The 17,788-nt window shown below is 38.2% G+C and overlaps 1 protein-coding gene across 1 annotated transcript in view; it reads right to left on the reverse strand.

The window, feature by feature from the left end:
• Nucleotides 1-17,788, reverse strand: part of SNTG1 (syntrophin gamma 1) — a 422,721-nt gene that overhangs the window by 189,504 nt on the left and 215,429 nt on the right. The window contains exon 4 of the mRNA XM_049775722.1: nucleotides 15,114-15,170. Coding sequence (XP_049631679.1) covers nucleotides 15,114-15,170 — 57 coding nt within the window. The remainder of the gene's footprint in view (nucleotides 1-15,113; nucleotides 15,171-17,788) is intronic.

A 17,788-nucleotide genomic window follows, 5' to 3' on the forward strand; every position in this document is an offset into this window, starting at 1 on the left:
AAGCTTTGTGTAAGTGAAAACAGTCAAATTCTATCAATCAGACTTTGCTATATCTCTACATGATTCTCAATTTTTTGAGATTTCTTTAAATATTTCAAAACAATATTATAAAATGTTGTAAAACAGAATGCTATTCCCATTATGTGAAAGAATCCCCGTGGCATCATTTTCAAATTCATAATTTTAACAAATTATGATCCCAGTATCCTTCTGATTACAATTAATGTGAAAATATGAAATATCTGTCAATACTAAAATTTTTATAATAGTCTCATTATAGGATACTACAATACAAATTGATCTCTTCTCCCATGCACCTTATATCTTGGAGTCAACTTGACCAAAGACATGAAGGACTTATACAAGGAGAACTATAAAGCCATGCTCCAAGAAATAAGAGAGGACACACGGAGATGCAAACACATTCCCTGATCATGGATTGGCAGGATTAACATCATTAAAATGGCAATACTCCCCAAAGCATTATACAGATTTAAACAGGAAGAAATGGCTTTACTGAAAAAACTAATTTCTGGATGACAACTTCAGCCCAAACATGGGTATCTACAGATACCCATGACATTCATTCTTCAAAGAAGTGGATCAAATACTTTTGAAATTCATTTGGAACAATAAATACCCTCGAGTGCTAAAGCACTCCTAGGGAAAAGGAATATGGGAGGCATTACTTTCCCCAACTTTAAACTATATTACAAAGCAATATTTATCAAAACAGCATGCTATTGGAATAAAGACAGACCCTCAGATTAGTGGAATAGGCTTGAGTACTCAGAGAATGTTCCCCAGACATACAATCACCTAGTTTTTAATAAAGGAGCAAGAAATCCTAAATGGAGTAAGGAAAGCCTCTTCAACAAGTGGTGTTGGCACAACTGGCTAGCCACTTGCAAAAAAGCAAACCCACAGACCCGCTGGCTAGAAGGAATGCTGGTGCCCAAGCTGGTTGATAAAGGCCTCACCATCCATCCACCATCATCCACAACCATTAAGGACATATGTTATTATATTAATTCAACAAATTGGCTCCCAACCATTGATTTGAACCCTGGACCCAATAAGACAGTGATGATGGTGAGATGTTTTGTCTTGTGTTTAATTTTGGTTCTTTCAGCTGGTGTGAGTCCAAAACCTTAGGCCACATGGCACCTTTTCTAAGAAAATATGGCAGAGTCCTTTTCTGGGGGCAAAAGGGCCAGTGAAGGAGAGAAGCTGAAAGTTTGTAGCACCTCCCTCAGAGGCCTAGGACTGCGAATTTTCTGCAAAAAGTCCCTTTTCCAAGGACCTTAGCCTCCTCAGAGACTTATGGAAACCACTAACTGGAAAAGGACCAGGAAGAAATGGCTTTACTGAAAAGACTAATTCCTGGATGACAACTTCAGCCCGAACATGGATTCAGCTTTGGAAATTTCAGACTTTCAGCTGGGACAATCTTGACTGCTTTGAACACTTAGATGTCTGCCATGGCAAAGAGCTACACTTCCAAACACCATTGTTGCCTGGAGGTACAGAGAGACAGCTGTGGCAGAGACAGCTGAGAGGAGACTGCAGAGGTGGAGGCGACCAATTACTTTCTCAGTGAGATGCATTGGAAAGCTCCTTCCCTCTGTACATGAAGCCACTTTGGCTCTGGTCCTGCAGGCTGGGGTTGAGGCAGAGGAGCTCACAAACAGGCCAGAGGCGGCAGGCATGTGGGATCCAACTGTAATTTCCTGCATCTTGGGGTTTCATGGACCGAAGCCACACAGTTTACCTGCATCTGGACAATTTGGTGATGGTGATAGTTAAAAAAGTAGAAAGTAAGAGAAAGGAAACAGCAAAGCCCAACTGAGAAGTTGATTTTTTTTTTAATTTTCTGCATTTTGAACTGTTTCAGGTTATCCCTTAATCCTTTAGTTGCTTCATTATCTTGCTGGTTTAAGTGTTTATAGTTTTCCATAATTAATGTTTCCAGTTGCATTTTCTACTGTGTGTTTAATGTAGTAGCATGTTTACAAACTATTTTCTGTATAAATGTTCTTGTAATTTTGTTTTGGGAAGGTTAATAAAAGGAACTAGGATGTTCCAAGACAAAAGTGCTCAGTTAAATAAGCATTAAGAAATTTTAATTACTCTGTCTCCCTATTTTTGGCTCCTTTTGTTGATCATTTTCTAATTCTATAAGCTGTGTCAATAAGTTATTTAGGCATGCCACTTTTTCCTTCCTGATGTATGCTTGCAAAGCTATAAATTTTCCTCACAGTACTGCTTTTGCTGATTCTGATAGTTTTGTCTTCATTGTCCTTTGTTTTCAGGAAAGTTTTGAATTCCTCTTTGATTTCATCTTGGACCCACTGGTTATTCAGTAGCAAGCTGTTTAATTTCCAGTTGTTAAAGTTTTTCTTCTGTGTTCCTTTATTAGTCAAATCTAATTTCAGAGCTTTGTGGTCAGTGAAGGTAGCCTGCAAAATTTCTATCCTGTTGATTTTATGGAGATGTGTTTTATGTACCAGCATGTGGTCTATCTTGGAGAATGATCCATGTACACTGGAAAAGAATCTGTATCCAGATTTCTGGGGATGGAGTGTCCTTTATATATTTACTAGGCCTCTTTCTTCCATTTCTCTTTTCAATTCTAGTATATTTTTATTGGGCTTCAGTCTGGTTGACCTATCAAGTGTTGACAGGGCCATGTTGAGGTCAACGACAATTACTGTGTTATTACTGATGTACTCTTTCAAATTTGTGAATAACTGTATTAGGCACTTTGCTGGGAGATAATTGTATTAGATATTTTGCTGTATTAGGTATTTTGCTAGGGAGACAGAAGGAAATAACAAACCTTAGAGCAGAAATTAATGGAGTCAAAACCCAAAAAACAATTGGCAGGATTAACATTAATACAATGGCAATGCTTCCCAAAGCATTGTACAGATTCAATGAGAACCCTCTAAAGATACCCATGACATTCATTCTTCAAAGCAGTGGATCAAACACTTTTAAAATTCATTTGGAACAGTAAACACCCACAAATAGCTAAAGCAATCCCTGGGAAAAGGAATATGGGAGGCATTACTTTCCACAACTTTAAACTGCATTACAAATCAATTGTTATCAAAACAGCGTGGTATTGGAATAAAGACAGATCCTCAAATCAGTGGTATAGTCTTGAGTACTCGGAGAATGTTCCCCAGACATATAGACACCTAATTTTTGATAAAGAAGCAAGAAATTCTAAATTTTTCTATAAAGGAGCAAGAAAAGCCTCCTCAATCACACAACTGATTAGTCATTTGAAAAGTGAACTTAGAGCCCCTGCTAACACCATGTTTGAAGGTAAAATCCAAATGGATTAAAAACGTTGACATCAGACCTGTAACCATAAGGTATATATAACAACACGTAGGTAAAGCACTTCATGACATTGAGACTAAAGGCATCTTTAAGGAGGAAACAGCACTCTCCAAACAAGTGGAATCAGAGATTAACAGATGGGCCTGTATTAAATTGAGAAGCTTCTGCACCTCGAAGGAAACAGTGCCCAGAATACAAGAGCCATCCACTGAGTGGGAGAAACTATTTACCCAATACCCGTAAGATAAGGGGCTACTATCCAAAATATACAAGGCACTGACAGAACTTGACAAGAAAGAAACATCTAACCAGGGTCTCAAATTCAGTTTACCTGGGGGCTGTGGGAGGCAAACTCGGGGTGATCCTTGAGTGTAAAGTCAGTAGTAAGCCTTGAACATTGGGGAGTGTGACCCAAACAACTAAAACAAAACAAAACAAAACAAAACAAAAAATTCCTCTAGGGCAGAACGTGAAAACCGGCGGGCTTTCGCAGAAGCCAGCTGCCCTGTTTGGGACATCAGGCAGGGAAAAGCCACGAATCTGCGCCCGCCCAGTGGAGCCTAACTGTGAGTGCTCCTTGTAAATGTTTCTCTACTGTCCTCTTGCGTGAAACTCTTGGGAGTGGGGCCAAAGAGGCTCCAGAAATCTGCTCTCCCAGACGCCATTTCCAGGGCGGGTCTCCAGAACGTGAAAACCGGCGGGCTTTCGCAGAAGCCAGCTGCCCTGTTTGGGACATCAGGCAGGGAAAAGCCACGAATCTGCGCCCGCCCAGTGGAGCCTAACTGTGAGTGCTCCTTGTAAATGTTTCTCTACTGTCCTCTTGCGTGAAACTCTTGGGAGTGGGGCAAAAGAGGCTCCAAAAAAGAGGCTCCGCTTCACTACGCAGCCGTGTGCTCTTTCTAAGAAAAGAACACCATCGTAACAAGAAGAAAAAAATCACACTAAGAACTGAGCTATAACACAGAAGCAAGCATTCCTCTTCGAACTGTCTTCTCCGTTGAATGTTTGGGCCTAAGATTTGATCCAGTGTGAGGCTTCACCCACAGAGGACTCCCCTCCCTTAGAGACAAGTCAGCCCATCCAGAAAGGGCGGAGCCAGAGAAGTGTGCTGCCTACATCATCTAGCCAATGAATACCACCACAACACGTAGAAAAACCCAAAATACAAGTGTGACAATGGGGAAACAACGCAGGCCAGCACCAGACATAGAGAATGAAGAGGACAATTCTGAGGACCAGATAATGGCCAACCAACTAATCAACCTCTCAGATAAGGACTTTAGACTAGCAATATGGAAGATGCTCAACGGACTCCAAGAAACCATGGATCGAGTTGAACAGAACACTAATAAGAACCAAGAAAATATGAAGACAGAAATCACAAAACTCCAAACTGAAATAACATGTCAACTAACAGGACTGAAAAAGTCAGTAAACGAAGTGAATGACAAAATGGATAAGCTCTGGGACAGGGTATCAGAAGCTGAGAATAGACTTGGTGCTGTGGAAGAGGAGATACATAACAATTCCATACAGCAGGAGAGATTGGACAAAAAACTTAAAGCAAATGAGCAGACAACGGAAAAATTAGTCAAAGAATGGGAACAGATGAAAATAGAAGTCTATGATAAGATCAACAGAAACAACTTAAGAATCATTGGAGTCCCAGAGACCCAGGAAGAAAATTCCCAGGAAGAATCAATGGTCAAGAACATCATTAAAGAGAAACTTACAGAGCTAAAGAATATAGGTGATCAAATCCTACATGCTCGAAGAGTACCAACCAAAAGAGACCCCAGAAAAACCACCCCAAGACACATCCTAGTCACAATGACAAATCCAACAGATAGAGACAGAATTCTGAAAACAGCAAGATCAAAAGGGGAAATTACGTTCAAGCAATCTTCCCTGAGATTTACAGCAGACCTGTCACCAGAAACACTCAATGCCAGAAAGCAGTGGTGGGATATTGTGACAAGACTGAATGAAATGAATGCTTCACCCAGAATACTATACCCAGCAAAACTCGCTTTCCGGTTTGACGGAAGAATACATGGTTTCACAGACAAAAAACAGCTCAGAAACTTCACAGACACAAAACCAGTCTTAAGAGAAAAACTGAAAGACCTAATCTAAGACAAGACTACCCAAAAGACACACCAAATTTTGAAATAAAGATGGCGTTAAATCCCAGGACAATTCTTTCTCTCAACGTCAATGGACTAAATGCACCAGTTAAGAGACACAGAGTGGCTAAATGGATCAAAAAACTCAATCCAACCTTCTGCTGCCTACAAGAAACGCACCTGAATAGTCAGAACAAACATAGACTCAAAATAAAAGGCTGGAGAAAAATTATCCAAGCAAACAACACCCATAAAAAAGCTGGAGTGGCCATACTAATATCAGATAATGCAAACTTTATACTCAGGAAGGTTGTAAGGGACAAAGATGGACATTTTATATTAATTAAGGGGTATGTAGAGCAGGAAGAAATAACTCTCCTAAACATATATGCACCGAATGAGGGGCCAGCAAAATATTTAATACAACTGTTGACAAATCTGAAAAATAATATCAATAACAACACAATAATTGTGGGGGACCTTAACACAGCTTTGTCAACACTGGATAGGTCAACCAGACTGAAACCCAACAAGAATATACTAGACCTGAGGAGAGAAATGGAAGAAAGAGGCTTAGTGGATATATATAGGACACTCCACCCCCAGAAACCTGGATACACATTCTTCTCCAATGTACATGGGACATTCTCCAGGATAGACTACATGCTGGCACATAAAACATACCTCCATAAGATGAAGAAGATAGAAATTTTGCAGACTGCCTTTGCTGACCACAAGGCTCTGAAATTATTTGTGAACTCCAAAGGGACTCAGAAGAAAAACCTTAAGACCTGGAAGTTAAACAGCCTCATACTCAATAACCAGTGGGTCCGAGATGAAATCAAGGAGGAAATCAAAAGGTTCCTGGAAACAAATGACAATCAAGATACAAACTATCAGAACTTATGGGACACAGCAAAAGCAGTACTGAGAGGAAAATTTATAGCTTTGCAAGCACACATCAGGAAGGAAGAAGGAGCTTACCTGAGTAGCCTAATGACACAGCTAATAGAACTAGAAAATGCTCAACAAAAGGACCCAAAAATAGGAAGACAGAAGGAAATAACAAAGCTGAGAGCAGAAATCAATGAAGTGGAAACCCAAAAAACAATCCGAAAGATCAACGAAAGCAGAAGTTGGTTCTTTGAAAAAATAAACAAGATTGATAGACCACTGGCAAACCTAACAAAGAAAGAGAGAGAGAGAAACTTGATAACTCGTATTAGGAATGAAAAAGGAGAGATCACTACTGATATGAGAGAGATTCAAAGGGTAATCAGAAACTACTTTGAGAAACTCTACGCCACTAAAAATGAGAACCTGGAAGAAATGGATAAATTCTTGGACTCTTATAATCTTCCACGGTTGAAGGAAGAGGATGTAGCATATCTAAACACCCCCATCACCGTAGATGAAATTAGAATGGTAATCAAAGGTCTGCCGAAAAACAAAAGCCCAGGCCCAGATGGATTCACTAATGAATTCTTTCAAACTTTCCAAGAGGAACTACTACCAATCCTGGCAAGACTCTTTCATGAAATTGAACAAACGGAAACACTTCCAAATAGCTTTTATGAAGCCAACATCACCTTGATACCTAAACCAGACAGAGATGCTACAAAAAAAGAAAATTACAGACCAATATCGCTGATGAATGCAGATGCAAAGATCCTCAACAAAATCCTGGAAAATAGGATTCAATGCCTCATTAAGAAGATCATCCACTATGATCAAGTAGGTTTCATCCCAGGAATGCAAGGCTGGTTTAACATCCATAAATCTATCAACATCATACACAACATCAATAACAAGAAAAATAAAAACCACATGATCATATCAATAGATGCAGAGAAAGCATTTGATAAGGTCCAACACCCATTCTTGATCAAAACTCTCAGCAAGATGGGAATGGAAGGAATCTTTCTCAATCTAGTTGAAGCCATCTACCACAAGCCAATGGCAAATATTATCCTCAATGGAGAAAAACTAAAAGCCTTCCCTCTAAATTCTGGTACAAGACAAGGCTGTCCTCTCTCACCACTCCTATTCAACATAGCACTGGAAGTACTTGCTATAGAGATTAGGCAAGAAAAAGATATCAAGGGAATCCAGATAGGAAAGGAAGAAGTCAAGCTCTCACTGTTTGCAGAAGACATGATACTCTACTTAGAAAACCCTAAAGACTCTACCAAAAAGCTTCTAGAAACAATAGACTCATATAGCAAGGTGGCAGGCTACAAAATTAACACACAAAAATCAATGGTCTCTCTATACACCAACAGTAATAAGGAAGAAATGGACATTAAGAAAACAACCCCATTCACAATAGTGCCACACAAACTCAAATATCTTGGAATCAACTTGACTAAAAATGTGAAGGACCTATACAGAGAAAACTATAAAACTCTGCTCCAAGAAATAAGAGAGGACACGCGGAAATGGAAATGCATACCCTGCTCGTGGATTGGCAGGATTAACATCATCAAAATGGCAATACTCCCCAAGGCATTATACAGATTTAATGCCATCCCTCTAAAGATACCCATGACATTCTTCAAAGAAGTGGATCAGACACTTTTGAAATTCATTTGGAACAATAAACACCCTCGAATAGCCAGAGCAATCATTGGGAAAAAGAATATGGGAGGAATTACTTTCCCCAACTTTAAACTGTACTACAAAGCAATAGTTATCAAAACAGCATGGTATTGGAATAAGGACAGGCCCTCAGATCAGTGGAATAGGCTTGAATACTCAGAAAATTTTCCCCAGACATACAATCAACTAATTTTTGATAAAGGAGCAGGAAACCCTAAATGGAGCAGGGAAAGCCTCTTCAACAAGTGGTGTTGGTCCAATTGGATAGCTGCTTGCAAAAAATTGAACTTAGACCCCCAGCTATCATCATGTACGAAGGTAAAATCCAAATGGATTAAAGACCTCGATATCAGACCCAGAACCATAAGATATATAGAACAGCACATAGGCAAAACACTCCAGGACATTACAGGCATCTTCAAGGAGGAAACTGCACTCTCCAAGCAAGTGAAAGCAGAGATTAACAGATGGGAATATATTAAGCTGAGAAGCTTCTGCACCTCAAAGGAAATAGTGCCCAAGATACAAGAGCCACCCACTGAGTGGGAGAAACTATTCACCCAATACCCATCAGATAAGGGGCTAATCTCCAAAATATACAAGGCACTGACAGAACTTTACAAGAAAAAAACATCTAATCCCATCAAAAAATGGGGAGAAAAAATGAACAGATACTTTGACAAAAAAGAAATACAAATGGCCAAAAGACACAAAAGTGCTCCACATCACTAATCATCAGGGAGATGCAAATCAAAACAACGATGAGATACCACCTCACACCACAGAGAATGGCACACATCACAAAGAACGAGAATAAACAGTGTTGGCGGGGATGTGGAGAGAAAGAAACTCTTATCCACTGCTGGTGGGAATGCCGTCTAGTTCAACCTTTATGGAAAGCGATATGGAGATTTCTCCAAAAACTTGAAATCGAGCTCCCATATGATCCAGCTATACCACTCCTAGGAATATACCCTAAGAACACAAAAATACAGTACAAAAACCCCTTCCTTACACCCATATTCATTGCAGCACTATTTACCATAGCAAGACTCTGGAAACAACCAAGATGCCCTTCAACAGATGAATGGCTAAAGAAACTATGGTACATATACACAATGGAATATTATGCAGCTGTCAGGAGAGATGAAGTCATGAAATTTTCCTATACATGGATGTACACGGAATCTATTATGCTGAGTGAAATAAGCCAGAGAGAGAGAAAAACATAGAATGGTCTCACTCATCTATGGGTTTCAAGAAAAATGAAAGACATTCTTGCAATAATAATTTTTAGACACAAAAGAGAAAAGAGCTGGAAGTTCCAGCTCACCACAGGAAGCTCACCACAAAGAGTGATGAGTTTAGAGAAATAACTACATTCTGAACTTTCCTAATAATGAGAATGTATGAGGGAAATGGAGAGCCTGTTTAGAGTACAGGCAGGGGTTAGGTGGGGAGGAGGGAGACTTGGGACATTGGTGGTGGGAATGTTGCACTGGTGATGGGTGGCGTTCTTTACATGACTGAAACCCAAACACAATCATGTATGTAATCAAGGTGTTTAAATAAAAAAAAAAAGAAATACAAGGGACTCCTTTCACAAAGTGAAGGGCACTTAGCATAAGAAAGAAACACTATGTACTTTCGTTATTGTTTAAGTTGAAAAAGCTTTAGGAGTACCTGCACAATATTGAGTATGCAGCATGTAATCATGATGGAATTCCTAAATTTAGCCATTGTAGACTTCTTTCAGCTAAGAAATAATAAATTTATGAAAAGGGAAAAAAAAATTCCTCTAGGGCAGGACCACAAAATGTTGTACGGAGGGCCAGAAATGGCCTGCAGGCCGCGAATTTGAGACCCCTGAATGGGGAGATGAAATGCACAGACACTATGACAAAGAAGAAATACAAATGGCCAAAAGGCATATAAAAAATGCTCCACATCACTAATCACAGGGAGATGCAAATCAAAAAAACTATGTGTTATCATCTCACACCACAGAGATTGGCACACATCACAAAGAATGAGAACAAGCAGTGCTGGTAGGGAAGTGAAGAGAAAAGAACTCTTTTTAATTGCTGGTGGGAATGCTGTCTAGTCCAACATTTATGGAAAGCAATATGAAGATTCCTCCAAAAATTGGAAATTGAGCCACCATACAATCCAACTCTACCACTTCTAGGGATATACCCTAGGATCACTATGCCAGCAATGGCACATGAAAGCCTTGCAGTTGGCATGCGGAAAGGTTCACAATTAAGGTATGCAGTGTGTGCCGCATAGTTTTTAGATATTGCAATCTTGTTATTAAGGTTTAATTGATGTGCTGGCACTTTTGAGGAAATTCTTTGATTTTCTGCTTGCAGTGTGGGCACACGGGCTCAAAAAGGTTAGCATCACTGCCCTAGGAACACAAAAATACAATACAAAAATCCCTTCCTCACACCTATATTAATTGCAGCGCTGTTTACAATAGCCATACTCTGGAAACAACCTAGTTGCCCTTCAATAGATGAATGGTTAAAGAAACTGTGGTATATATATAAAATGGAATATTATGCAGCCATCCGAAGTGAAGAAGTCATGAAATTTTCCTACACAAGAATGTATATGGAATCTATTATGCTGATTGAAATAAGTCAGAAGGAGAGAGGTAGAAGTAGAATAGTCTCACTCATTGGAAATTAAACACCCTGCTACTGAACAACCAGTGGGTCTGAGATGAAATCAAAAAGGAAATCAAAACTTTCCTGGAAACAAATGATAATGAAGACACAAACTGCCAGAATCTATAGGACACAGCAAAAGCGGTCCTGAGAGGAAAATTTATAGCTCTACAAGCACACATCAGGAAGGAAGAAGGAGCATATCTGAATAACTTAATGGCACAGCTTAAAAAATTAGAAAATGACCAACAAAAGGAACCAAAAATAGGGAGACAGAAGGAAATAACAAAGCTGAAAGCAGAACTCAATGAAGTGGAAAACCAAAAAGCAATCCAAAAGATCAACGAAAGCAGAAGCTGGTTTTTTGAAAAAATAAACAAGATTGATAGACCATTGGCAAAACTCACAAAGAAAGAAAGAGAGAAATCTGATAACCCTTATTAGAAATGAAAAGGGGGAGATCACAACAGAAATTGCAGAGATCCAAAGGATAATCAGAGACTACTTTGAGAAACTTTATGCTACTAAGCATGAGAACCTAGAAGAAATCGAAAATTTCTTGGACACTTATAACCCACATTTAAGTAAGGAGGATATAGCATATCTAAACACCCCCATCACTACTGAGGAAATTGAAACTGTAATCAAACATCTACCCAAAAAGAAAAGCCCAGGCCCAGATGGTTTTCCTAATGAATTTTTTTCAAATCTTTCAAGAGGAGCTACTACCAATCCTAGCCAGACTCTTCCATAAAATTGAAAAAATGGGAACACTCCCAAACAGCTTTTATGAAGCCAACATCACCTTGATACCAAAACCAGAGACACTGCCAAAAAAGAAAATTACAGACCAATATCCCTGATGAATGCTGATGCAAAGATCTTCAACAAAATCCTGGCAAATAGGATCCAATGCATCATCAAGAAGATCATACACTATGACCAAGTAGGCTTCATCCCAGGAATGCAAGGATGGTTTAACATCCGTAAATCAATTAACATCATACACAACATCAACAAGAAGAAAAATAAAAATCACATGATCATATCAATAGATGCAGAGAAAGCATTTGATAAGGTCCAACACCCATTCTTGATCAAAACTCTCAGCAAGATGGGAATGAAAGGAACCTTTCTCAATATAGTTGAAGCCATCTACCACAAGCCAATGGCAAATATTATCCTCAATGGAGAAAAACTAAAAGCCTTTCCTCTAAATTCTGGTACAAGACAAGGCTGTCCGTTCTCACCACTCCTCTTCAACATTGTACTGGAAGTTCTTGCTATAGCGATCAGGCAAGAAAAAGATATCAAGGGAAACCAGATAGGAAAGGAAGAAGTCAAGCTCTCATTGTTTGCAGATGACATGATACTCTACTTAGAAAACCCTAAAGACTCTACCAAAAAGCTTCTAGAAACAATAGATTCATATAGCAAGGTGGCAGGCTACAAAATCAACCTACAGAAATCAATGGCCTTTTTATACACCAATAATAATAGGGAAGAGATGGAAGTCAGGAAGGCAATCCCATTCACAATAGTGACACACAAACTCAAATATCTTGGAGTCAACTTGACCAAAGATGTGAAGGACCTATACAAAGAAAACTATAAAGCCCTGCTCCAAGAAATAAGAGAGGACACACGGAAATGGAAACACTTACCCTGCTCATGGCTTGGCAGGATTAACATCATTAAAATGGCAATACTCCCTAAAGCATTATACAGATTTAATGCGATCCCCTTAAAAATACCCATGACATTCTTCAAAGAAGTGGATCAAACACTTATGAAGTTCATCTGGAACAATAAACACCCTCAAATAGCTAAAGCACTTCTAGGGAAAAGGAAAATGGGAGGCATTACTTTCCCCAACTTTAAACTGTACTACAAAGCAATAGTTATCAAAACAGCATGGTATTGGAATAAAGACAGACCCTCAGATCAGTGGAATAGGCTTGAGTTCTCAGAGAACATTCCCCAGGCATACAATTACCTAATTTTTGACAAAGGAGCAAGAAATCCTAAGTGGAGCAGGGAAAACCTCTTCAACAAGTGGTGCTGGCAGAACTGGTTAGCGACTTGCAAAAAAGCGAATATAGACCCCCAGTTAACATCATGTACGAAGGTAAAATCCAAATGGATTAAAGACCTTGATATCAGACCAGATACCATAAGGTATATAGAACAACATGTCGGTAAAACACTCCATGACATTGAGACTAAAGGTATCTTCAAGGAGGAAACTGCACTTTCCAAACAAGTGGAAGCAGAGATTAACAGATGGGAATATATTAAACTGAGAAGCTTCTGCACCTCAAAAGAAATAGTGCCCAGGACACAAGAGTCACCCACTGAGTGGGAGAAACTATTCACCCAACATTCTTCAGATAAGGGGCTAATATCCAAAATATACAAGGCACTGACAGAACTCTACAAAAAACAAACAAACAAACAAACATCTAATCCCATCATAAAATGGGGAGAAGAAATGAACAGACACTTTGATAAAAAAGAAATACAAATGGCCAAAAGACACATAAAAAATGCTCCTTGTCACTAATCATCAGAGAGATGCAAATCAAAACAACAATGAGATACCACCTCACACCACAGAGATCGGTGCACATCACAAAGAATGAGAACAATCAGTGCTGGCGGGGATGTGGAAAGAAAGGAACTCTTATTCACTGCTGGTGGGAATGCCGTCTAGTACAGCCTCTATGGAAAGCGATATGGAGGTTCCTTCAAAATCTGGAAATTGAGCTTCCATTCAACCCAGCTATTCCACTCCTAGGGATATACCCTTGGAACACAAGAATACAATACAAAAACCCCTTCCTCACACCTATATTTATTGCAGCACTATTCACAATAGCCAGGCTCTGGAAACAACCAAGATGCCCTTCAACAGAGGAATGGCTAAAGAAACTGTGGTACATATACACAATGGAATATTATGCAGCTGTCAGGAGAGATGAAGTCATGAAATTTTCCTATACATGGATGTACATGGAATCTATCATGCTCAGTGAAATAAGTCAGAAGGAGAGAGAGACACACACAGAATAGTCTCACTCATCTATGGGTTTTAAGAAAAATAAAAGTCATTTTTGTAACAATCCTCAGAGACAATGAGAGGAGTGCTGGAACTCCAGCTCACTCCATGAAGCTCACCACAAAGAGTGGTGAGCACAGTTATAGAAATAACTACACTGAGAACTGCCATAATCAAGTGAATGAATGAGGGAACTGGAAAGCCTGTTTGGAGTACAGGTGGGGGTGGGGTGGGATGGAGGGAGATTTGGGACATTGGTGGCAGGAATGTTGCACTGGTGAAGAGGGGTGTTCTTTATATGACTGAAACCATATCACAATCATTTATGTAATCAAGATATTCAAATAAAGAGAAAAAAATTAAAAAATAAAAGAAATTTTTGCAATAATTTTCAGAGACAAAAAAAGAAATTTTAAGATACAGGTGTATTTTGCAGAAATGTTCTGTTTATGGAAAAGGCTGATATTTTAATTTTACACTGTAAACTTTTCTTTGAAAATATTAGTGTTCTGCCTTTTGCTGGTGAAAGTCTAGAAAACAAAAGATATCATTCTTCCTTTTGTTTATTAATCACAGAATGGGGAGATTTTACACCATCCCCCAACTTCCCATCTAATCTTATCTGATGGTAAGACCAGTCCCTTTCTGGGAAGTGTTTATGTCTGAAAAATAACAAAGGGGTTGCCTGAGGGGTGTAAACGGGATTCAGAGACTCAACAAGAAGCCTCAGCAGAAGTAGGCAGCATGGAGAGTAGAATCAGGATTAAAGGCATGCCAACTTGGTAGACTGCTCATAAGGTTAGTTTAGAAGCCACACATGGTGTCTAAAGGTTTTATTAATAAAGCTTCATGTCTTCTGATTCTACTGACTTGTAGAACATTTCTTCGTTGCTACCCTGAACCCACAGACCTGCCAGCTGAAAGGGATGCAGGCACCCAGGCTGACTGAGAAAGGCCTCACCACCCATCCACCATAAACCAGCTCAATCCAAGACTAATATTAATTTAATTATTTATACAGGCTGCATGTGACCAATATGCATTCAATCCTCTGGCATCCCATTTAATTTACCCCAAGCATAGTCCAAAATAATTCCTGAGTGAAGAGTCAGAATTAAGCCCTGAGCACCAACAACAGGTGTGGCCCAAATCTCCTTCCACGTGTACCCTGCCAACAACAGCAACAACAAAAGAATAGTGTATATACTAATGCAAATAGTAAAATAATTTTTAAGCAACAAAAAATGCACAAAAATGCAGGCACTGCAAGCATGGATTTTGTAATAATAGACTTGTAAGATAGGTTACCTTTATGCTTAATCCAAATCCGCCTACAGTTTGTCTTCTAATAGTCACTGTTCTTTCCTGAAAGACAAGATTTTAAAAGAGGCTTAAACTTGTTAATACTATGATGTATAACATTTTTTTCTGCTGGTTTATTTTTGGTCTTAAAAGTATCTATGGCAGTATACAGACCACAGCCTACAAGAAATGACATGTTTTGCAACTCTTTAAATTGAGGATTAATCATGATAAAATAGAATATGAGTAACTATTTAAAAATAAGTTATGCTCAGGGATGGAGTGATACCACAGCAGTAGTGTCTTTTTCTTGCACATGGCAGACACAGGACCAACCTGGGTTCAATCCCCAGCATCCCACATGGTCCCCAAGCCAGGGACGATTTCTTAGCACATAGTCAGGAGTAACCCTTGAGCATAACTGGGTGTGGCCCCAAAACAAAAATAAATATATAAAAATAAATAAAATAAGTTATGTTCTAAAAAATTTGGACATAATAAAATTAAAACAAATTTCTTTATCTTCACATTTCACAGTCTGTATAAGAAATAACAAGTGATAATATTTTTGTCATCCAAAATCTGTCACCTAAAATCTTATATCTCCTCACTAATAAGTTTACTTTATTGCTTGAAACATTTGTGAACTGAACTGGGATGTACAAATATACATAATTAATTTGTATATGTACCTGTAGTAATAGAGATACAAAATAAATGTATGACTAATCATAGCAACAACAATTACATATTAAGTTTACAAAATTAGTTTCCACATCCTACTACACTGAAAATTCACCAATGTATGTAATTAACAAATAACAAACAGCTACATTAAGATAATTGTTCTTAATTTTTAGAAAATTTCATATTACCTTGAGAAAGATTACCTCTACATAATACATAACAATGAAGACATAGTGAAACATTTAAAGTTTTTTTTCAACTCTATATTTATTTAAAATCTTTTTTATTGAACTTATACTCTTCAAATATTTAAGGAAACACTTTTTTTCTTTTTGTACTTGGTACATATATGTTATGTGTCACTGGTGACTGCCAAACTTATTTGAAATATACGATTAATCCAAAATGTAAATACTCTTTTTTAAGACCATTTCTTTCCTCACTCTTTGGTTTTATAGTTAATGTGTAATAGATAATTTAAAAAGAACCAAGGAAAATGCAAAATTGATGTTTCCCATCAATTTTCTAAAATGTTAAAGAGAGCAAAAAAAAAAAACAAAAAAACATCATTTTGCAAAAGGAAAGCTATCTTCTTTAACCCAAGGATTAAATTGTCATGATAAAAAACAAAAAACAAAATATTAGAGTAACAGAAATTGACATTTTATAACTTATTTTGAACCAAAATAATAAATATATTGTTAAAGATTTGTTGTATATATTAAAATTATTTGTGATACTGCTTTTTTAATTACATCAAGTTCCCAATTTTTGATTGCTGATCAGTTTAATATTTAAAATTTGTATTATTTGCTATCAGCTAATCATATTTTCAAGTTGACATTAACACATTTATACTGGTAACTTCATAGGCATATAATAAACATGCAATACAGCTTGGATGAAAGCATATTACTCATGTTAAATACTACTTTCAACAATCCACCCATTTTTTTTTTTTTTTGGTTTTGGGGTCACATTTGGTGATGCTCAAGGTTTACTCCTGGCTATAAGATCAGGAATTGCTCCTGGATTGGGGGATGATATGAGATGCGGGGCATAGAACCCAGGTCCATTCTGGGTCAGCTGCATGCAAGGCAAATATCCTACTGCTGCCTATTGCACCAGCCCCTACTTCCAACAATTTTTTTTTTATTTTTTGAGGGGGCCACACCTGGTGACACTTAGGGGTTACTCCTGGCTATGCACTCATAAATCGCTCCTGGCTAAGGGGACCATATGGGATGCCAGGGATGGAACCAGGTCCATCCTTGATCTGCCAAGTGCAAGGCAAAAGGCCTACCACTGTTCTATCCTGCTGGCCTCTCTTCCAAAACTTTTTATTAAAAATTAAGATTTTAATTAAAAAAATCACAAAATATCACAAAAATTCTCATCAGTGGAATCACAATTATGGGAAGAGTAAATGTTTTAGAACATACGAAGCGTATAATACCTATGTATTTAAAACAAGTGCATTGAAAAAATAACTCAATGTTTGCACTCCTGACCTAAGCTCAGGAGAAGATATGGGATACCAGGGATCAAACTGAAGTTGGTTGGTTGTAAGGTAAACAACTTACTCACTGTACTCTTTTATACCCTGTTTATTCTTTTGATAGGATGTGCTCCATTTGTTGGTTTTGACTGGCATTTCCCTAATAAAAAAAACAAAAATAAACTATTTTTCATCTATTCATGGGTTATATGTTTACATTCCCAAGAGAATCTGTCCAAGGCTTTTTTGTTTGTTTGTTTTGAGGGGCCACACCTGGCAGCACTAAGAGGTTACTCCTGGCTCTATGCTGAGAAATCACTTCTGGCAGGCTTGGGGGACCATATGGGATGCCAGGGATCAAACCCAGGTCCATTCTGAGTTGGGGTCATGCAGGGAAAATGTTGTACCACTGTGCTATCACTTGCTACACTTTGTCCAAGACATTTTGATAAGTTTTCTTGTTTTATTACTGATGGGAATCTTTATATATTTGTAT

This window comes from Suncus etruscus, chromosome 6 (assembly GCF_024139225.1).
Source record: "Suncus etruscus isolate mSunEtr1 chromosome 6, mSunEtr1.pri.cur, whole genome shotgun sequence".
Lineage (NCBI taxonomy): Eukaryota > Metazoa > Chordata > Mammalia > Eulipotyphla > Soricidae > Suncus > Suncus etruscus.